Below are 22,700 nucleotides of genomic sequence, written 5' to 3'. Positions count from 1 at the left end.
TATATATATATATATATATATGATAATTAAAGTCGAATTAATGTACATACCTTGAAATATATTGAAGAAAAGTTGAATAAAACCACCATTAAAAGAAGGATAATTCTGCAAAAGTTCCATAAAAGAACCTAAATTTTCCATAGGATTTTTGAACCAAAAGAACAATCTTTGCAACACAATGGAGATAAAAATGAGCCATCGTCGACGAAAACCTCGAATCGTCGATGCAACTCCGATCGATACATCGAAGAAATTTCTTTTATCCAAGTTACTAGAATAGAAAATACGAATAAAATCAAAGTAACTAGCTTCTTGTGCCTTTAATTCAAAGTAATCTTTACAAAATTCTTCATCATTATTGTTAGCCATAGAATATAGTTTGTTGTAACTTAGAAGAAATATATGTTATGAATAGTTCATGATGTTCTCATTTTGTCTATATTTATATATAAGTTGTATGGTCTTAAAAGGTGTGTTTGGTAGGAAGAAAAACGTTTTCGATGAAAACAAGTCTTATATATTGTTATCTTATTTATTTTCTAGTGTTTTGTAAATACGTAAAAAAAATTGTTTTGTATAAATATTTGATTATAGTTAAGGAAAATATTACGGTGGTGATGATTGTAGGGTCGGAAAATGAGACAACATATACTGGTATATGTAACATGGTTTATCTGACTGCTAAATATAAAATAACAGATGAACCAGTTAACTTTCAATACTGAACCTGTAAGACTTAAATCTTAAACCCGTCGGTAGAGAAGACAATAATATATTTGTTTTCTCTATTTTCATTAAGGGAATTATTTTTTAAAAAAAATATTTTAATCAAGTAAATCTAAGAAAACTAAAAGTTATTTTCTAAAAAACATTTTTCGTCATAACAAACACACCCTAATAGAGAGCTGAGATTTTCAATCAAGATACACGGTTTACTAATTAATAATTCAAAATATAAATAATCTAGTCTCCACATATATATAATTTTTAAAATATATATATTATTGTCAATTGTCAAAGTTTGAGTTAACGTAAATAAATTCCAAGTACACGCAATGTCTTACTTTGTCTTTGATCTAAAGATCCAAAGACCAATTAAAATGTACAAATTTATTAAAAATTATATTTAATAAGAAGTGTTTTCGAAAAAAAAAATACTTTTAAAAATGACTTGTTTGCATGTATTTGGAAATTAATTTGTGCTTGGCCAAAATTTCAAAAATGCTTTTTAAAAAAAATGAAATTTTGGAAATAGGTTTTTATTATTATTCAAAAATAGTTTTTTTTTTATGTTGACTTAACAAATAACTCTATATAATAGATATTTCTTTACAACTTTTTGAAAAGCTTACTATGATGATAATTCTTGATGTTTTTGAATAAAGTTTTTTGGATCGACATTTTAAAAATACAAATAAATATACCAAAGAAGAAAAGTAGATATAATATGCTAATATTAATTATGGCATTTGAAAGTTAACAATTTTTTTAACTTAGTATTTTGTATATATTGATGAAAAATTGTAATTTAATATTATTATTGCAAGTTGTAGCTAGCTAGATTGACCACTTCATCAAGCTATGATGATTGGTAGAATTTATCGGGGAAAAAACCGTCTCAACCTTCATAAGATAAGAATAATTGTGTATATATTATTCTACTCAGACTTCACTTATATAATACTAAATATGTTGTTATTGTTATATTGGGGATGCGGTAGTTAGTGTTAGATTAACTCAATATGCTTTATTAGTTGTTAATTTCGTTGAAAAGGGTAACTTTTATCCTTGTTTCTTTTTCATTTTCAATTTTCAAACTTTCATTAGAGACTTTCTAACTTCTAATTGTTAGGTATAATAAAAAATTGATATTTCTTATTGAATAAAAAATTCAAGATGGCTTTGGGGTTGTTAAATCGTACTATGAGTTAATTGTTGACTAGTATTTTTCAGATTTAATTAAAATATATATTATTTTATCATTGGAAACATCATGGCAATTACTAAGAAGTTAATTAATCATAGTTGACCATTTATTCTTAATCAGAGATTTCGGATCGTAATTTTGAAAATGAAAACTATCAGAGCTACTGTTTTTAACGAATTTTATCGTCTAATGTACCATGAAGCTAAATTAATAAAGTTCAAAATAAATATCAAAGAAATAAAATCTATCGCTCTTCACTTTAATTTCGTATTTGTGTTAGGATTTTCTAAAAGTAGATTATTTTTTAAAAAAATTCTGACACATACATATTAACATTCTTTAAGAACTCGAGCAATATAACTTTAAGATGGATATACTTATAGGCAATACTCGATATTTGTTTTCGATTAAAATTACTCTATATATAAAGTCCAAAGAACAAAAAGAAAAAACAAATTAAAGTATTTATAATAGTAACTAGAAAAATATTCTTTTTTCCTACGTTATATTGATATTCAATAGCGATAAAATTAAAATTCTAAACCTCTTGATTAAAATTGTCCACTAACATATATTCTTTCAAATTGTCATTTTTTTTTTTCTATTCTTAGGCAATTTACAAATTATTTTCGATTCAAAAGAGGAATTTTGTTTGTAAAAAAGGAAAGAAGGCAAAGGGATAAATTAATATCTAACACTATGAAAAAATATAGACATTGAACTTAATTTGATCGAAATGCTAGTTCATGAGATGAGAATTATTTATGATTATAAAAAAAAAAATATCATATTTAACACACACATGTCCAAGAGTGAATATATATAGAGCCTATATGATATGACATGGAATCGAACTTCAGATAAACTAAGAAATTGAAATAAATATGGGCTTTGATATCATAATTAAAAAAGGGAAAATTATGTGGTTAAGTAAATTTATACTACTTAATTACTCGTTATAGCTATAGTTTGTTATAATTACCACTCGCAACTAACATTATACATTGATTACGTGGGTTGATTTTGAGTTTGTATAAATAGTCGCGTTTGTATATGTATGATTCGTCAAAATGTACAAATATATACGTATAATATACAATTATCTAACTGATATACGTATACAATTCAGCTCTCTCTCACTCGCTGCCCTCTCTCGCTCACCTCCCTAGCTCCTCTCTCTCCCAATCTCGCTTGCTATATATATACAAATGCATATGTATAATATACTATCTAATTGACATACATATACAATTCATCTCTCTCCACTCTCTGCCATCTCTCTTCTTTCCTCTCTCTCCCAATCTCGCTTGCATATGTACAAATGCATATGTATAATATATGATTATCTAATCGATATGCATATACAATTCACCTCTCTCTCACTCTTTGCCCTCGCTCGCCTCTCTCCTCTCTCTCCCAGTCTCGCTCGCCTCAAGCCTCCATATAACATGCAATTACAAATTGTAATTATCAAATTATAATTATGGAGAGTAATTAGGCAATTTTGAGTGGCTATATGTAGAAGTTGCTCAATATAAAATAAACGTTGAGCTTAACTTAAACTAAAAGATAGCTCATGAGGTGAGGATTGTCCAAGATCACATAAGTATGATTATTTTGAAATTTAAACAGTGAGGGATCAAAGATAGCAAAAGAAAAATCTAAAGTAAATACGATTTTGAACTTTGTCACGCCCCAAAAAGAACCAACGATTAATATAATTATTATACTATAATATTCATTATTAATTACTTAATTAATTAATTTATATACATATATATATATATATATATATATATATATATATTTTAAATCTTAATAAATAATTTGGAGAATAAGTAATTAATATTAACAGTAAAATATGGGGGAAAAGTTATTTTTTTAATAAAATAAATTCATTATTCATTTTTAGTTACTGTCATAAAAGAATGGAGAAAGTTTAGAAAATATTCCATCTTCTATGATAAAAGAAGAAACAAAGAAGACTTTATAAAAATTAGGAAATTTATGAATGGAAGTATTTTATGGCTACATAGGATCAAACGTAAAGCAACAGTCATTTGGTAGAGTTTTAAGCGATAATAGATATTCATAAATTGAATGATTATTCAGAAAAGAATATTACAGATAATTTGACATGTCATATTATCTTCTGTCAGTCTGCAATAAAAAAAAGAAATAAAAAACATACTTCATAAATATTTTGAAATCTAAAAATGGAAAGCATTAATGGGTATATAGAATCAAATGTTAAGCAACATTTTTTTGGTAGAGTTTTAGGCGACAATAAACATTCGCAAATTAAATGATTGTTTGAAAAAAAATTCAAAAATTTAACAAATGATATAGCATGTACCCAAAAAAAATTGAACTTGATTGATTTTTTTTTAAAAATCATTTTACTAGTTATACTTACTAGTAAAGTTCAACTTTTATTTATGATTTTAGAGTGTTTTACCATGGTTGATAAAGATGCATTATAGTAGGGGAAAATTTATAATTGAATTATGAATTCATGAAAATTCACTAATTTTGATTCGAAATCTACATTTATTTATTAGGATCAAAGTTGTTGATGTCCGATTGTCATATTTATATTGAGAAGAATTTATCTTTACTTAATATTATACACTTTATTTATTCAGAATCTAATAAGCAATGAAATTTTAATTCAAACCTATAGACTTAGAAATATTAATGTATCCTTAAATTATAGCCTCTTTTTTATGATTTGAACAATATATAGGATTTAGCTAGTTCATTGTGTTGGAACATAAACCTTAAAATTTATTTTTTAAAATGTTAAATCTTCGTACTATGTTATTCGCGCTTTATGAATTGATTTTTGAAGTTGAGTTAGTCATTTAGTTCATAATCTTTTTTCTTTAACGTATAATTAAAAAATTATTTCAAGTTTTCAATTATAGTATGACAGAGATATCCACGTAGGATCAATCATTGGCCACGTAGACAAATAATTGAGATTTTTTGTGGATTTTAGTATAGAATTAATACTAAGTAAATCGTATTTTTATTTACTTAGTTATATTCTTAGTACAAATAATGGAAGTAGATTTACAATTTCTAGAACATGTGTGCATTACTTATAAAAAAAATATATGAGGAAAACAATCCCTAGCTATTACTTTAGAAAAATAATAATAGATCGATTCTAAAAAATCGCACGTAAAAATACATAATTTTGTAAAGAAATCATCATGAATACACTTTTTTTTTTAAAAAAAAATTAATCCTTTAAAAAATTTAGATTATTTCTCGATTTGTGCGTGTCTTAATTTGCGCAGGGATCATGCTAATCTTCTCTATATCGTTTCAATTTTATCGGAGGTCCCCGAAGGGACCATGGATTCACTATATAAAAACATGGTTATGAACTTTTATTACTCCTCTAGTACAACTTACATGGTATATATAAACTTTATAATTAACTATATATCATAAGAAGTGATTCTCTATATGTGTATTTTGATATTTTCCTTTCTATTTTTACAACCCCACATGAATTTATAGTAAAAACAAGAACTCATTATTCAATATTTGTCACTTAAACATGTAACTATCTATCTAGGGTTGAACACTTTGATGATAAGGGTAATTATAATTAGGTAAATAATTCCCACTTAATGACATTGATATAGGCCTATTAATTTCAACTTTTTCAAGAGATTGAACTTGCTTCTTCAAGAATTTCATGTAATGAATTGCTTCATCTAACATTGATGCTGTGTCCATTTTTGTTCCACCTGGTACTAATCTTTGTAGTATCCTTATCTTTTCACTTATCCTTTCTCTCCTATGGCGCGCCGCCACGCTTTGAGGATCGCTTGATATCTTCACGTTCCTTCTCTTGGGCGCTTTTACTGGTTATTCAGAAATAATATCCACGTTAAATAACAAGAAAAAGTAATCGATATTAATAATAAGATATGGTTAACGAGAACAAAAAAGAGAAACAAGTTAACAAATATCTCGACTTTCACATCAAGGAATCAAATTACTAGTACAAATAGAAATTTGATGACGGTCAAATTTAATAGTTAAATAATAAAATCCGTTGATAAAAGATCATTCAATATCGTCATGTTTCTTTTCTAGGTGCTTTTATTAATCTGTCAAAAATAATATCCACAATAAATAACAAGAAAAAACAACCAATATCGATCAAGATATCGTTAACAATGACAACAAAAAAGAGAAATTAACTTAACATATATCTTGATTCACACATCGATAAAAAACAAAACCACTACTTGAAAAACAAAATTAATGAGGGTCAAATTCAATAGTCAAACAACAAAATTTGTTGATAATTTCCAATAGCAAATTAGCAACACATTAAAAGATAAATTATTACGAGAACAGTGTGAATTATAAGAGATTTTTCCATGAATTAGTATAAAAATTTCCAGGAAAATAAGTTTCCAACGAATTCTCATACTAATTTTCGAAAAAATCTTCATTTAATTCACACTTTTCTTATACTATTAGTTCACGGCTATTTTCATTTTTTGATAGTGGTATGAATATAAAGATACAATGAACTATCAAGCCTCTAAGTGAAAGTTGCACCCAAAGTCATTAGTCCGAAGGCACGTTTATTTGAGCGTTACTAAAATATACACACAACGATACCAAAGTTCTTACCAGATGATGGATCGATTTGAATTGGTTGCATCGCAGCTATTCTAAAAATCATCTCCCTCATAGCCACCATAGAATTTCGCTTCAATGTATGTGAAGGAAATGTACTCAAATGCGAGACAGTGAATACTTGTTCTTTATAGTCACCTTTAACAGAAGTACTCCACTTTTCATTACCACGACTCGAATTTTCCAAGAAAGGGAGGGTTATTGGAGATTCTTGATGAACTATTTGAGGAGATCTAGAGTCATTGAATGAAATAGTAGATGATGGCACATTGTTCAAGAATGTAGATGGTGAATTATGATGATCGATAATTTCAAAGAAATTATTACGATCAGCATTATTATTATTGTTATTGTTGTTGTTATTGCTTCGTCGCGGACTATAGTCCAACATTGGCATTTCATTCTCCATTTGCATCATAAGCATCATTTCCATTTGATCTTCACAAGGTGAAGATTTGAGCAAGTCGATATTATCCATATGAATGACTTTTTCTCTTTTATAGAGTAAAGAAGAAAAGAAAATTATTGATGTTTATTATTGGGAAAGCAGAATGTACGCAGATCTAAAATTTAATTATATTAAATCAAAGATCTAACAGTACTACTATAGTCTATTTGATTTTTTTTTTGGAGAAGAAATATTGAGAGGGGATATAAAATAGTGATATATATTGGGAACAGACTACAATAAAGCTCATTGGGAAGGCTATACATAACAACTTGTAAGTACATTATTATTATTATTATTATTATCAATATTATTATATTAATTTTATAATATGCTTTTTTATATTATATACTGATGGAGCACTAGAAAAGTTGGTAAAACTTCTCTTTCCCCCTTTTTAGTTTTCTTTTCACATTTACTATTTTTTCCGTCCACTTTTACTTTTTCTTAATAACATTAAATTAAAATATTTTTATTTTTATTTTTATTTGTTTAATTTTGAAAATGATATTATTTTATTCTTATTTTACCTTTAGTTAATAAATAGAATTCATTTATTAATATTTAATATAGCTATTAAAGAGATATTACTATTAGAAAATTAAAAATTAGTGATGGATAAAATTCTACGGCTAAATATCAATCCCATTTAGCTTTTGATTAGTAATAGATTATAAATAATTTAACTAATATGAAGCTTTTTGCAAACAAGTTAACTTAGAATTATAGAAATTTTATTTTTTCGAGTAGATAATATATCAAGTTAATATGAATAAATAATTATCGACGTGGGGGAATAAATATCTTCTAAACTATACTCTACAAAAATATAGCTTAAAATCATTTTTGAATATGTAAGTCAGAGAACTTGACCTTTATAATATTCGAAGCATCTTTGACTAACTAAAAATAATTGGAAAAATACTCTACTCTTAAAGAAAAATTAATATTCCCAAAAGAGAAAGTTAAATATCACCAAAAAAAGGGTAAGAGAAATGAAAATATTATTTTTTAAAAATATTTTTATAATAAGAAATATATAGAAGCCCACCATTTGGGATGGGTCAGATCTACATAAGTGCTTTTGATACATTGAATTTAGCGTAAATTATTAATTTATTTTTAAATTATCAATAATTTTTAAAATACTTATTCTTTATTTTACTAAATTTATATACACTCAGTAAGTAATCTCAAACTTTTTTAGGAACATGGGGCTCTTAACAATAAATATAAAAGTTGAGAGCAGTATCGAGAATATATACTACTAAATTTGAGAAGAATTTAAGGTTGTTTTCTCTCATATGTAACATTATAGTGTATTTAAGTTTAATTAGTCAAGTAAAAAAAATATTTTTAAACTTATTCATAATTTGAGAATAAAACTAATAATTTACGGTGTATTTTCGATATTTATATCATATTTTTATAATAATAGAGTATAGCTGGAAATTAGCTTACATTTTTTGGGAACGCATTTCGAGGAGGATTAGGTTCTGCCATGACTACTACTACTTCGTGTGTTTGTTTTACTAGTACTCCTATTAACTTATATATTAGAAAATTAAGAATATAGGTTAAAAATAATTTAAAATAAATTGATTATGATAATTTTATACACATTTGAAGTCAAGGCATCATGATTAGTGTGTCAAATTACGAAAATTTATCAAACTTTGATAACACGAGTTGAAATATTAGAAAATTAAATATGACAGAGTTTTGAGATAAGTTCAAAGATTTGATCAATGAAAGAGTTCGAGATCTTGATGAACATTGTATAGATATGATTAATTTAATTTAAGATGTGATGCTAATACTGATCAGACCGTAAAAACTTTTAGTGATTCATCTCAAAGAATCAAAGAAAGAAAAAACTAACCTCGTTTATAAGTTAATTACTTTCCTTGCTAATCGTTAATTTTTACGTAACATGTACTAAGACAATAAAATCCAAAAATATTAAAATATTACTATAATATATGAAACGGGTTCGATTTGGATAAAAAGAAGTCTGAAAACACAGATTTTGTTGTTGGAACGTTGATATTTTTTTTTATTTTAATATAATTATTTACTTTATATTATCACTATTATTGCAGTACCTTATCTTATCTTTCCCACAAACTTAACATTTAGTACCCTTTTTTAATTTATTTATTACGAGTTCAAAATATGTATATTTTGATCATAATATTTTACCTTTTTAGGTGTTGTAATATATTTCTATTGACTTACACAAACTTAATAGCACTGAATTACATGTAATTATCTTTTCGACGATTAATTATATTATAAATATCATTTTATGTAAATTAATTAATGGTATCACATAAATGAGAACAAACGATTCGCTATCAAAAAGTCACAAGTGGTCCTATTGTCTATCTTCTTTTTCCACATGATTTTCATGTCTTCAATTGTGAGCTAGGGATTGAATCATTGACATATTAAACCTCTTGATTTAGGCAGGTTCGCTTTGTTCACCTCAATTTGTGTCCTATTTGAAATTAAAAATAGGTGAGATTGATATATAGCTTCCACGACTCTACCATCCAATCAATTTGTTGTTCTGTTTCGAGTTCGAGCTTCAGGTTCAGGTAAAATAAAGTCATAATATAGAGTAACATGTGATTATACATTTTAAGTAGTCATATTGTGTAAATATTTGGTATACTGATAGAGGTGGCTTAATAAAATTGATGGCTTAAAGCCAAATCATAAAATAAAGTTTTTAAGGATAATGTTTAAGTCAAAGCCATAACAAACATTGCAATTAAAGTAATAATACAATATAGTATAATAAGCTTGTCATCGCTCCCAACATGATTTTTTCTACCCAGAAAGATTCGATCCCTAGGCATATAATTAAAGATAAAGAAATTTCAACCATCTCACCGTGTCGGTGTATATATATTGTCCTGCCTATCATTAGAGAATGCAGTACATCCTATATATATGCATTGACACATCATGTTAATATATTAGAAAGTGAGATCAATCATAACACTTAGAAGCACACGATCAGAGGCGCAATCAAGATTTGAACTTTATGAGTTCTTAACGAGAGCAGAAACATGTGTTAGTAACTGAATTCTGAATTTAAGTTTTTCATATATTTACTGAATTCTTATAAATACAAATATTGAATTTGAACTAAAGCTACTAAGTCCGTCCCTGGAATCACTATAAATACATGCACTCCTTTTGTTCCGCTTTACATGTCTTGTTTTTGACTAAACACAAAGTTTTAGAAGGGAAAGAAGACTTTTAAATTTGTTGTCTTCAACTAAAGGTTACATACATACTCGTGGACTTAAACATGTTATGTCATTCGTATAAGGTAATGTCATTAAGGGAAAAACGGAATGTAGAATCAAAAACCTACTAAGGGTCCGTTTGGATTGGCTTAATAAAAGCAGCTTTAAAAAAGTACTTTTGAAAGTGCTGAAACTTATTTTTAAAATAAGCAGTTATGCGTTTGGATAAAAGTGCTGACGTTGCTATGCCAAACGTGAAAAGGGAAAAATAGAAGAAAGAGATGTTAGGGTTACGTGGGTAATTTGGAGATTGTATGAAAATATTAAGGGCAAAAAGATAAAAATGTGGTCAACTTAAAACAGCTTATAAGCTAAAAAAAAAAAAAAGCACCCCTACCCCAGCTTTTAACTTTTGGCTTAAAATAAGTTATTTTGAGTATTGCCAAACAGCTAAATAAGTCAATAACCAGCTTTTAAGTCAGTTTGACCAGCTTTTAAGCTGAGCCAAACAGGCTCTAAGTATAGAAAAGTGATATTCTTTTTGTTTCGGACTAAAAAGAAAAGTAAGACTCGTATCGATATCTAGAGCACTAGTGGCTTCAACAAGAAACAGAACTGTGGGATTCATCAACAAGGCCCTGGAAAGTTACAAACCAAAAGAGAGGTGTGGTCTTCTCATAAGGGAAATTACAGGCACAAGATGATAAAAATGACATGAATTACTCCTCCGTTTCACTTTGTGTGTCTGGTTTTGACTTAACGTGGAGTTTAAGAAAGTAAAGAAAACTTGACGTGGTGTTCAAGACATATGTTACTACAGAGAATCCAATCTTATGGTAGTTGCAACAATGGGACTTTTTACAATATGTTTACCACTAGTTTCAACCCAACTCAAAGATCCATAAGCAAGATTATTATTATCTACTAGCAATGGACCTTCTATCCTAAGCTTGTAGCATTGTTTTTCATACTTTTCTTTGAAAAACAACTTGTGTGGCGCAACACTAACTTTATATTCATCCATTGGGGTCAATTTTGAATACTTGTATCCGTTTAGTATCCGACTTGCTGCTGTTCCTATTGAAATAGCCAATGAAAGATGGATAGTTTAAGTCCAATGAAGGGTTGGAACAGGAATGTGAGGAGGATCCCTTTTATCTGTTGGGATGTGAAGTTTAGACCACAGAGGAGATTTATGTAGTCTTGTGGTGTAACGTCGTAGATAAGTCCGGGGTCCAGTGCCTTATTTGGATTGATATGGCCAGCTCCTATGGCTAGGGGAGTAGCAGCATTCTTGTCTCTACCGATGTCTCGGATAGGCCCTTGTGTGTTGTCTAATGAATCGGCTGTGGTCATCATGGCCGAGCGGATGGCAGCAGGGCTCCATTTGGGGTGTACCCCTTTCCAGAAGTGCTGCTACATCAGCAGCATGTGGACATGACATCGACGTACCAGATATAATGTTGAAGTTACTGAATAGCTCTCGCGAGTTAATTTTAGTAACCGGTAATTTCTGAGGCCATGAAGCTAATATCAAGGCTCCAGGAGCTATCAGGTCAGGTTTGAGGATAAAGGGACAACTTTGTGATGGTCCCCTTGAGCTGTAGTTAGCAACTTTTGGTGCTGGTTTAGCACGAAGATGTGTTACTTGAAATTCGAGTCTTGCTTTAGGCGAAGGACTATTCTTGATGTACTCCAAAATTCTATCACCATCGTGAAAGTTCATATGAATTATATAAGTTTCTGACTGAGACATGATAATTGGAAACAAGATAGAGAAGAGCCATAAACTCAATGCTACACTATTAGCCATATTGTTGAAAAATGAAATGGAAGTTAGTATATTTTCTTGAACATAAGTTAGTTTACTTATATATAGAGAAGTGAGAAGCCAAATTGTTCCCTTTATAACAACTTCTCAATCAGTTACCGTATTCTATATATATATTGAACTTACAACTTGCAAGTCAAAGAAAGCTTCAATCTAAAAGGAACTGTCTTTGCCATTGCCTCATCTATCATGTCAAAGTTACTTTAGTTGCACATCCCCCATCCCTAAGTATACGTCACACTTTTCCTTTTTAGTCTGTCGCAAAAAAATATCATACTCCATTGTGGCATAATATACTCTATCCAAATTCTTCAAAAAAGCTGTGCATGTTTGAGGATTTGATAAATTGTGTCAATAATTTTGGAAAGTTCAAGCAACATAAGTCATACTTCCTTATTTAGAAACACTTGTCGAAAGACCATCAGCTCGAGTGCATCAAATCCAAGCAAAAGAATAAGAAAGCAATGAACAAAACTTAGTAGTCCACATTCAGAGTGTCAAATGAGCGGATTGGGTTAAAATGGACAGGTTAATAACTCGCACAAGTTTACTTGAGCTAAAATGAATTTGACTGAAATGAGCTAAAAACTGGATTGGGTTAATGACCTGATTATCTGAGTCATGTTGTCATCTAGTTGTAGAAAATTGAAGGGATTATATATAAGAAAGGAGAGTGTATCCTGTATCCATCGTACGATAAAGCCATAGCCACTAAAACTAACTTCCAAATTTTATATGATAAAAATTATTAGTCATTCAAAGGTGCTCAACTGGTTTAAATATTGAAGGTGCTCAATCAATCTCTATCTTCATATGTTATTAGTCATTTTCAATATGAATATATAATGTTTTGGAGCACTGGTTGCTTGAGCACCTAGTAGCCACATTGTGAGTCCTTCATTGGTCATCAAAGTGTTAGATATACATATATGTTATGCTTTATACAACTTGCTTGAGGGTTATATAGTCATCTTGTTTACTGTGATATACATCTTTTTTTTAATCTGTATGAACAAAAGACAAATGTCTGAGCTGTCTTGTTTGGACTATTATTTGCCTCATTGCCAATTATTCAATCTTATATGTTTCATGCATCAATCAGCAAGTTTAAGTCTTTAACTAAGTGGGGAAAAAATGCATAATTTTACTTCACAATTATTCATTAGACAGTGTCTTAAATCAGTTCTGTTCTTACAGAGGTTCCACTCTTATGGTAGTGGCAACAATAGGACTTTTTACAACGTATTTACCGCTAGTTTCAACCCAACTCAATGAACCATAAACAAGATAATTATCTACTAACAATGGACCTTCTATCCTAAGCTTGTAGCTTTGTTTTTCATACTTCTCTTTGAAAACCAACTTGTCAGGTGTAACACTAACTGTATATTCACCCATTGGGGTCAATTTTGCTGTGTATGTTGACTGACCATCTCCAAGATTAGTCACTGTCCTGTTGAATATTTGTATCCGTTTCGGATCAGACTTGCTGCTGTTGAAGTTGAAATAGCCAATGAAAGATGGATAGTTTAAGTCTAATGAAGGTTTGGAACATGAATAAGAGGAGGATCTTGTGATGGATTTTATCTGTTTGGATGTGAAATCTAGACCACAGAGGAGATTTACGTAGTCTTCTGGTGTAGCATCGTAGATAAGTCCGGGGTCCAGTGCCTTATTTGGATTGATATGGCCAGCTCCCATGGCTAGGGGAGTAGCAGCATTGTTGTCTCTACCGATGTCTCGGATGGGCCCTTGTGTGTTGTCTAATGAATCGGCTGTGGTCATCATGGCCGAGCGGATGGCAGCAGGGCTCCATTTGGGGTGTACCCCTTTCAGAAGTGCTGCTACACCAGCAGCATGAGGACAAGACATCGATGTACCAGATATAATATTGAAGTAACTGAATAGGTCTCGAGAGTTGATTTGAGCTACTGATAATTTTTGAGGCCATGATGCTAATATCAAGGCGCCCGGAGCCATGAGGTCAGGTTTGAGAATAGAAGGACAGCTTCCTGATGGTCCCCTTGAGCTGTAGCTAGCAACTTTTGGTGCTGGTTTAGCACCAAGACGAGTCGCTTGAAATTCGAGTCTTGCTTTAGGCGAATGACTACTCTTGATGTACTTCAAAACTATATCACCATCTTGAAAGTTCAAAAACATAGCTGGAAATTCACTTTGGAGGTAGAATTCCAAGTCAGTAGTGTTTGTTATGAAAACACCACCCGAAACGTTTGAATTTCTTATATTGTACACTTGATCACTTATTGATCCATTCGCGTCATAGCAGACAGCGATTTTGTATGCATTTTTCTTCACTTCCTTATCCTCTAGGCATGAGTTGAGGAAAACGATGGAGCTGTCGCTTGAACTTGAATTCCCGGGGTATAGGGATAAACCTGTGACTGAAACTCCATTGCCTAGAGTTAGTGTCCCAAGGAAATCGCGGTCGACTGTGCCAGCAGCCATAGTGAGAACCCAAGGTGTTCCATTATGCAAACTCTCATTATCAGGCCCTTCATTTCCTGCTGAAGTGGAAACAAATATCCCTTTCTCCATCGCAGCAAATGCAGCTATAGCTATCGGATCATCATATAGCTGACGACCATCTATGCCTAACGACAACGATATTACATCAACTCCATCCTCAATTGCCTGATCAATTGCAGCCAGAATATCAGATAACATAGAACCTTCATCCCACAAAGCCTTATACATTGCCACATGAGCCTTTGGTGCCATCCCTGCAGCAACACCAGTAGCATATCCAAAATAAGACGCAGACTCAACACGACTTCCTGCAGCTGTAGTAGACGTATGAGTTCCATGCCCCTCCGTATCACGAGCTGAATTCATCTCAATGGTAATATTCGGATTGCTAGCAATTAGTCCTTTGTTGAAGTAGCGCGCACCAATGAGCTTCTTGTTACACATAGAGGAATTAAACTGAGTTCCACTTTCACATTCACCTTTCCATCTTGATGGAACATCATTCATCCCATTATCATTATAACTTTTACTCTCTGGCCACACCCCTGTATCAACCAAACCAATTATAACATCTCTACCATAATCTGACTTAGGCCATGCACCAGAATTTGAACTCAAACCAAGGAATTGTGACGTATGAGTCGTATCGATTTTAACTGTCATATCCTTAGTTGAAGAAAGATAACCTTGAGACCTCTTGATAACTTGTAGCTCAGAAAGACTAAGTCTTGCACTAAAACCATGAATAGCATTAGTGTAAGCATATACAAGGGAACCATGATTTTTTGAGCTATCTGATATAGAAGCAAGAGTAGACAAATACCAACTATGATGACTAGAAAAGGCTATTGGCATGGCTGACAAATCCATATGGATGATATAAGTTTCTGACTTAGACATAGTAAATGGAAATAAAATAGCAAGGAAACACAAGCATAAGGCAACAGAGTTAGCCATATTTTTTGAAGAAATGAAATAGAAGTTGGGATTATATAGTTCTTGAACATAAGTTAGTTTTACTTATATATAGAGTATTCTCAATCATATATTGAAATTGCAACTTGCAAGTTATAAATGAAAGTTTGCAATAATTCCAAACTCTGATTCACTCTTAAAAGGAACTTTCTTTACCATTCATATATCATGTCAAAATTGCTTTAGTTTTACTCCTTCCATCCTTAAGTTATACGTCCTACTTTTCTTTTTAGTCTGTGCTTGAATAGTATCAAAACTCTTCGATACTCTAAAAAGGTATATATATTTATGAGAGAAGTATTGATGGCACAAATTATTAGTTTTCTCCGCAAACCTTAAAAATACTCTTCTACTTAACTAACTAAACTTAGATACACACACCTCTGATCTGTCGTATGACATAGTAAGTAGTGTCAAACTCTTTTAGGAGCATAGTTGAAAACACCCTTAAACAGGGGTGGAGCCACCTTGTATGAAGGGGGTTCATCGGAGGAAAATTATATTATTTATACATGGTTAAAATAATTTTATACGTAGATATAGTAAATGTCGAACCCCCTTCGACTACTTCATGTGTCTATTTTACAGATTTTGAACCTCCTTATTGAAAATCCTGGCTCCACCTCTGCGGCCTTAAACTTGATGAAAATTTAGGGGTGTATTTCACTCGTTACAAGATCGAGGATTGTTTAAATTCAAGTAAAGGGGAGTTTTTAACTATTAAGGTTGTTAATAGTTCGAGGAAGAAACTAATAATTTGCGGGTGTTTTCATCTCTTTAGATTTTATTAAAGATACAATACGGATGGAATTATTTATAACTATACAAATATGTAAAAGTCATTCTTTCTTTTTTAAACTACATGTTCAGTTACATAAATTGAGATGACGGAGTGATAAGGTTTAATTATGTAGTATATGATTGATCATAAGAGTTAACATTTGTGTAATGATTTGAATAATCATTATAAATTTATTTGCAACTAAATAATGGAGCCAAATATACATAAATGAGTATATCATGTATCCATCATAGGTAAAACCATAGCCACTAAAACTGACTTCCAAATTTCTATAGATAAAAAGTAGCACCCAAAGTATTATATTCAGTGGTCCATAAACTTAAGTGGATGATCTAGATGATAAAAGGAGGACCAATCGAAAAAAATCGACTCAAAATTTTAACTTTATGAATTTTAAATTTTAAAACGTTTTACTCGTTAATGTATTTGAAATTTAGTATTTGTAGGCATTTACTAGTTTTCTTAACACATATGTAAGGTCTAGGCTAAGTTAATGTGCCTCGGGAAATAATTGATTACATGGTGCTTAAACGTTTTAATTTATTAGGAGTCTGAATGTTAAACTTATTTAAAAAATTGTCCTTCGATATAACTCAACCTCAAAATCCAATTCATGTAGTTCTAACTCGTCAATTTTTTATCCAATATGAAACTTCCCAACAAAATTATCTAACTTTCGATGTGAATTTAGACATTAAATCGTCAACTGTTAAAAAATAAAATTTTCACATTTAGTTAACCATTAAAAATATTATTTAATTCTTCGAATAATAAACAGGACATATTATTGGAATCAGTTTGGAGTACTTTATTTAGCTTAGCCAAACTAGCCTTTGTCCTTTAGCCAATTTATTGGACACACATTTAACAAATTCTAATTCTCTCCATTCGTAAAAAGAGATTTAATTTTCGAATTCTAAGAATGAAAAATAATAATCTTATTGAGAACATCATCCTCGAAATGGGCCTTACGAGTTACGATGTATGAATTCAAATTTAATCAGACTTCAATATGAATATTAAATATCGTATAAAAAACAAATTTTTATCATTTTCATGTTTTATTGTTTATTATTATTAAGTTCACATGTAAGGAAATGGCCTTACGAGTTACGATGTACGAATTCAAATTTAATCAGACTTCAATATGAATAATATTAAATATCGTATAAAAAACAAATTCCTATCATTTTCATGTTTTATTGTTTATTATTATTAAGTTCACATGTAAGGAAATGGCCTTACGAGTTACGATGTACGAATTCCAATTTAATCAGACTTTAATATGAATATTAAATATTGTATAAAAAACAAATTCCTATCATTTTCATGTTTTATTGTTTATTATTATTAAGTTCACATGTAGGGAAATGGAATGACATCAAGATTCTTGTAATGGACAAAAAAATAATTATAGAATGAAGGGGAATTATGGCTCTAATTGTCTTAATAAGACCATACAAACTAATATAATTTTTTTATAAATAGAAAAATAATTGGAGACCACATATGATTTTGATTTTTGATAAATATAATTGTGAGTGACTTTTAATTGGCAAAAAAAAAAAATTAGGTACAACCACACTTTAATCTTTTAAAAAAGTTTCCACTAGTAACATGAATTTCTGTTATTTAAGAAGACTTTTAAGTCAATTTGTTATAAAAGCAGAAAACAAAATTAAAAAAAAAAAATTCCAACTTTTGGTAGTGATATTATTTTAGAAACTTCTTGGAGAAAAATTGGGTGTGAACATAGTAGAAGGAATATTATTGGGTTATGAGTCATTCAATTGTTAATCATTATGATATAAGAAAAAAATTGCAAAATGTTAGTCACATGTGTTTATTTTTTTTTAAATAAAAAAAAATAAAAAAATAATAAAAATATATATATATATATATATATATATATATATATAAAGACCTTTGAAGTCAAATCATGTCCATACATAAAGAAAAACAAAGGAAAGTTTGGCATGAATATTTAATAACTAATCAGTAACGCGGCTCAATAAAATTGGTGGTCTGAATTCAATTTTAACGAAAGGTATATCTTTTCTGCTTAATATTTTTCTGAAAGAAAAAATAACATATAAAGTTGTTATAAATTTGAATTGGGTCTTATATTCTCTTTTTAACTACATATTTTAGGTTCGCGTGTCGAAAATTAAAAAAATCGTATTTGGGAGCACTCTTCGATTTAGTCGACTTTGTGCGTCTCAAAATTGAAGTAACGAAGCAATTCAATATAGATATCAAACATTCGCTTTCAAAATTTGGGGGCTTAAATCCCTTGCTTTAGGGGCTTGATCTTCTAGACTGCCCTGATAACAACAATAATATATTCAGTGTAATCTTACAAAGTGAGGTCTGAAAAGGATAATGTATACGCCGTCTTATCAGAAATAAATTTCATTCAAAAATAACAAATTTCATTCAAAAACAACAAATTTCATCTATAACTCAGCGTATAATTTTATATTTGAAAAAATACAATAAATATTATATAAACTCATAACCTTAAGAATATAATAAGTTCGAAACTAAAGATCTATTAAATTGAATTCATAAAGCAAAAATTGAGAATCGACCCCTAGCATTTTACTCTTATAAAAGCAGAGAGGCCTGAATATTTTGTATGACAGAAAAATATTTTTATAAAAGAGAATTTTTTAAATAATATTATTAAGATGAAATATCATTCTTTAATACTCAATATTTATAAAAAGAGTTTTGGTTGTTACACACCTATTTATCTATTTTTAACAAATAGACGACCTTTGAAAAATATTTTTCATTTATCAATCAAATATCAAAAACAACAAAAAAATAATTTCCTAAAATTGACAAATAACATGTGAACCTCGTCCCATCACTTAAAGCGAAGTGTGGTGATAATGTCTTTTCTTTTTTAAGAAATATCGTCAAATTTTTTATTCACGAGTTCTAAATTCTAAAATAGGCTATTAAATATAGAAACTAAGTTTCAAATTCAACTTTTATATATATTTAGTGGATTTTTTAAATAAAATTACAAAATTTAAACAAAAGTTACTATATTTAATCAAACAGTATATCACTTATATTATCTCAACTAAAAGAAAAATAAAACATTACTCTCTACCCTAACCAAAGTCATTTCATTCAACAATCAAATTTTGGGATTGCTAATTAATAAATTTTGGAACTAACCACAACTAATTTCCAATTTAGTTGTTGGTGATTGAAGCCTTACCAACCTTGGTAAATAGTTTCATCTTCCTAAAATAATGGAAGGAAAATGAAAAATAAGAAGGGAAAAGGGTCAGAAATACTCTAAATTATGCGAAATAGATCATTTATATTATTCATTATATTTTGAGATAAAAAATATTCTCGCTTTTATTTTAAGAGACCATAAATACCCTCTAAATTAACTATCCAAATTTTTAGTGACGTGNCTTGGTAAATAGTTTCATCTTCCTAATAATGGAAGGAAAATGAAAAATAAGAAGGGAAAAGGGTCAGAAATACTCTAAATTATGCGAAATAGATCATTTATATTATCCATTATATTTTGAGATAAAAAATATCCCCGCTTTTATTTTAAGAGACCATAAATACCCTCTAAATTAACTATCCAAATTTTTAGTGACGTGACAAGCCACATGGGACTAATTCCTCCACCTAAGTGTTGCCAACTTGGATTCACTACAAAAGAACAAAACTTTTAGCAACAATATTCTGGGTTTTTTTTGCAACTTGTGTCGCCGCTAAAGGTCTAGTTCTTTTGTAGTGAATTCTAGTTGGTATCGCTTAGGTGGAAGGATTAGTCCAACTTAGATTGTCACGTCACTAAAAAATTGGGATATTAACTCTTGAGGGTATTTATGGTATTTTGGGATAACGGCGTGAGCATTTTTTATTCCAAAATGTAACGGAGGGTATAAGTGATTTATTTCGTATAGTTCAAGGACAATTTAACTCTTTAAATAAGAAAAAGTGCAAAACGCAAATAAATATAATGTTAACTCCAGTAAGAAACTTTTGCAATAAGATATTTGAAGATACAACTCCCTCTTGTTTGGAAAGGAGTACTATGTTACCATAAACGAAAAGCTCTAATATCCATCGAGGCTTTAACGAAGAAATGCACAAATGAAAGAAAAAAAAAGTACAAATATGAAGTGGAGTACAGGACTAAACAAAGGAAAGAAGGATACAATAACGTGAAACATCAATATTTAGTGTCGTTTACTAATATATCTTAGAGTCTTGATGACAACACTGAAACGTGGGATAAAATACTCAACATGTTTTTACACCTCACTTTAGGTCTTAAGCCGCTGTAAGTACGCCTTTGACAACACTGGTGAATTTCAAGATAGAAGACAAAAACAAAGCAAAAAATGACAACAAAATGAGAACAACCCTTCAATATGTTTGATTAGACAAACCCCAGAGAATGTCAGGCAACTCTTAATAACCACAAGTTTATTTTCTTATTGCTTCAATTTTAGAAAAGAAGAGAAGTATATTTCTAAAGCAAATGAAACTTAGGTTACATCTTCACTTCTACACTCTTTTTCACATGCAGAGAGTCAAAACAATCATTGTTTTGTAGGGTCTTTAATGTAGTTAGTAAATGAAACATTAGGCCTATGACATTTTCTATGGAGACAACACTAAAAAACACAATAAGTGAGTGAGGGGTCCAAAATGCACAATGTGTGGCCAACTCTAGCTGTCAAATAGTATCTCTAGTCACAAGCAAGCAAAACACATCTACCTGTTTTTCTTCTTTGTAGCATCCTTGGACACTATAGTAATCATTGGACCCCCACCCCCACCCCTCTCTAGCATCAACAAATATCCCAACACATAAGCCAAATCATTAAAGCAAACATTCATGGTGTTTGAATAGGCACGGCGAATAAGAAAGAAAGGCTTTCGGCACGTATTAAAAGTACTGGTTTTTATTACGTGTGTTGTACGTATATTTGTATTAGTTGGTGTCAGAATCTTACATACAATTTCAAATGGTATGTTAAATGATAAAATAGATATTGAAGTATATTGAAAAATACAAATATCTAGCATAATGTATATTAATTTTATATAATGGATTTAATATTTGTAAAGTAAAAATATAAATTAAGATAGTATTGATACTATTTATATATAGTTACTTTATATTAAATATGCATACATGTTTCTCTATGATATAAAAGAATAATATATTTCTTTAAAATGTTTTTTTATAGAACATTTCACACAAATTTTATATTAGATTTGAGATATATTTGTCTACCTATAATAATTTGCACGTTTGTCTACCTGAAAAAGATAATGCAAAAGAAAAAAAAAACTCCAAATGTAAACCAATTGAATTAGTATTATATGTTGTATTAAGTGATTATTTGGTCTTTTTTCTTAGAGTTATTGCTAGTGAATTTACTTCAACATTTATGGTATGGGCATTTCAAGTCATTAGGGCAGTAACTATTTATAGAAATGGTGAAAAATATGTACAAGTATGATATTATGATTGATTGTAATGTAACTTTTCACTTGTAATACGATACATGTTTTATTATTTAATGATTAATTAAATGATTTATAATATTATAATTTAGTTTAGGGGCAAAATTAAAATCTAATTTTACATTTTAAAGCTTTCTACTTTAGGCACGTGCAACCTCCATAACGATGAATATGAATTATTAAAAATCACATAATTTCTTTTAAACTTGTGTTGAGTTACAACAAAAATATGAAAAGTAAAATGATAAATGTTTATAATGTATAGTTAACTCACAAGAAGAAACTCTTTTGTATTTAATCATCCTTTTATTATAATTTCAATATATAAATTTTATATTTATTTTAATAGACAAAATAAATAGCAAAAACAAACATAAAGGCACACTACCTTGTGATTAACTTTCTTAAAATGTCTCTCTTGTCTTATAGAATAGAGTAAAAATATTGAAATTAAATTTACGGTTATATACATTTCATAAAGATAAAATGTTTTAACATTAATTAGTAGAATATGAAACTCTTCTTGCTACAGCTCTTCGTATTCTTCAATTTAAGATTAAAAGAAAGAAAACTTTGATTCATATACTTATATAAAATTCTAGAAATCGTAATTGACTCTTATACTTCCACGTTTTGTTTTTAATAAATAACTTACGAGTCAAAAAATAATTTTAAAAAAAATAATATTATTTAATTAATCAGAAAAAAAAATAGAATAGATGGTGTATTCACTTTCTTGAACATAGTAAAAATCCATATCCATACAAGGCAAAACA

At 29.4% G+C, this 22,700-nt stretch overlaps 3 protein-coding genes and 1 non-coding gene across 5 annotated transcripts in view; all 4 read right to left on the bottom strand.

The window, feature by feature from the left end:
• The window catches only part of LOC107005745, a 6,268-nt gene extending 5,866 nt beyond the window's left edge, over nucleotides 1-402 (bottom strand). The window contains exon 1 of one of the 2 annotated variants that reach the window (XM_015204397.2): nucleotides 51-402. In XM_015204397.2, the coding sequence (XP_015059883.1) occupies nucleotides 51-369 (319 nt within the window). In that variant the 5' untranslated portion in view covers nucleotides 370-402. The remainder of the gene's footprint in view (nucleotides 1-50) is intronic. The other variant, XM_015204398.1, reaches the window with a different exon arrangement.
• A 4,783-nt stretch (nucleotides 403-5,185) lies between these two features.
• On the bottom strand, nucleotides 5,186-5,289 carry LOC114075436. Its single transcript, XR_003575885.1, has one exon. It is a non-coding gene; the product is annotated as a U6 spliceosomal RNA (small nuclear RNA).
• A 162-nt stretch (nucleotides 5,290-5,451) lies between these two features.
• LOC107006988 (transcription factor HEC2-like) lies at nucleotides 5,452-7,194 on the bottom strand. The gene is made up of 2 exons (XM_015205476.2): nucleotides 6,593-7,194; nucleotides 5,452-5,808 (listed from the first exon to the last, which is right to left on the bottom strand). Exons 1-2 carry the CDS (start codon nucleotides 7,074-7,076, stop codon nucleotides 5,513-5,515), a joined length of 780 nt encoding a protein of 259 aa, XP_015060962.1. The 5' UTR covers nucleotides 7,077-7,194; the 3' UTR covers nucleotides 5,452-5,512.
• Nucleotides 7,195-13,257: 6,063 nt separating this feature from the next.
• Nucleotides 13,258-15,722, bottom strand: LOC107007654 (subtilisin-like protease SBT1.9). Its single transcript, XM_015206347.2, has one exon. It carries the CDS (start codon nucleotides 15,579-15,581, stop codon nucleotides 13,329-13,331), a length of 2,253 nt encoding a protein of 750 aa, XP_015061833.1. The 5' UTR covers nucleotides 15,582-15,722; the 3' UTR covers nucleotides 13,258-13,328.
• Between the last annotated feature and the right edge of the window lie 6,978 nt (nucleotides 15,723-22,700).

The sequence above is a fragment of the Solanum pennellii genome, chromosome 12 (assembly GCF_001406875.1).
Source record: "Solanum pennellii chromosome 12, SPENNV200".
Classification (NCBI taxonomy): domain Eukaryota; kingdom Viridiplantae; phylum Streptophyta; class Magnoliopsida; order Solanales; family Solanaceae; genus Solanum; species Solanum pennellii.
This window is presented reverse-complemented; position numbering and strand designations above follow the sequence as displayed.

Coding starts and splice junctions, on each gene's coding strand:
- LOC107007654 (XM_015206347.2), bottom strand. CDS start 15,581: ATGGCTAACTCTGTTGCCTTATGCTTGTGTTTCCTTGCTATTTTATTT.
- LOC107006988 (XM_015205476.2), bottom strand. CDS start 7,076: ATGGATAATATCGACTTGCTCAAATCTTCACCTTGTGAAGATCAAATG. Junction 5,809..6,592: donor TCAAATCGATCCATCATCTG/GTAAGAACTTTG, acceptor CTGAATAACCAG/TAAAAGCGCCCAAGAGAAGG.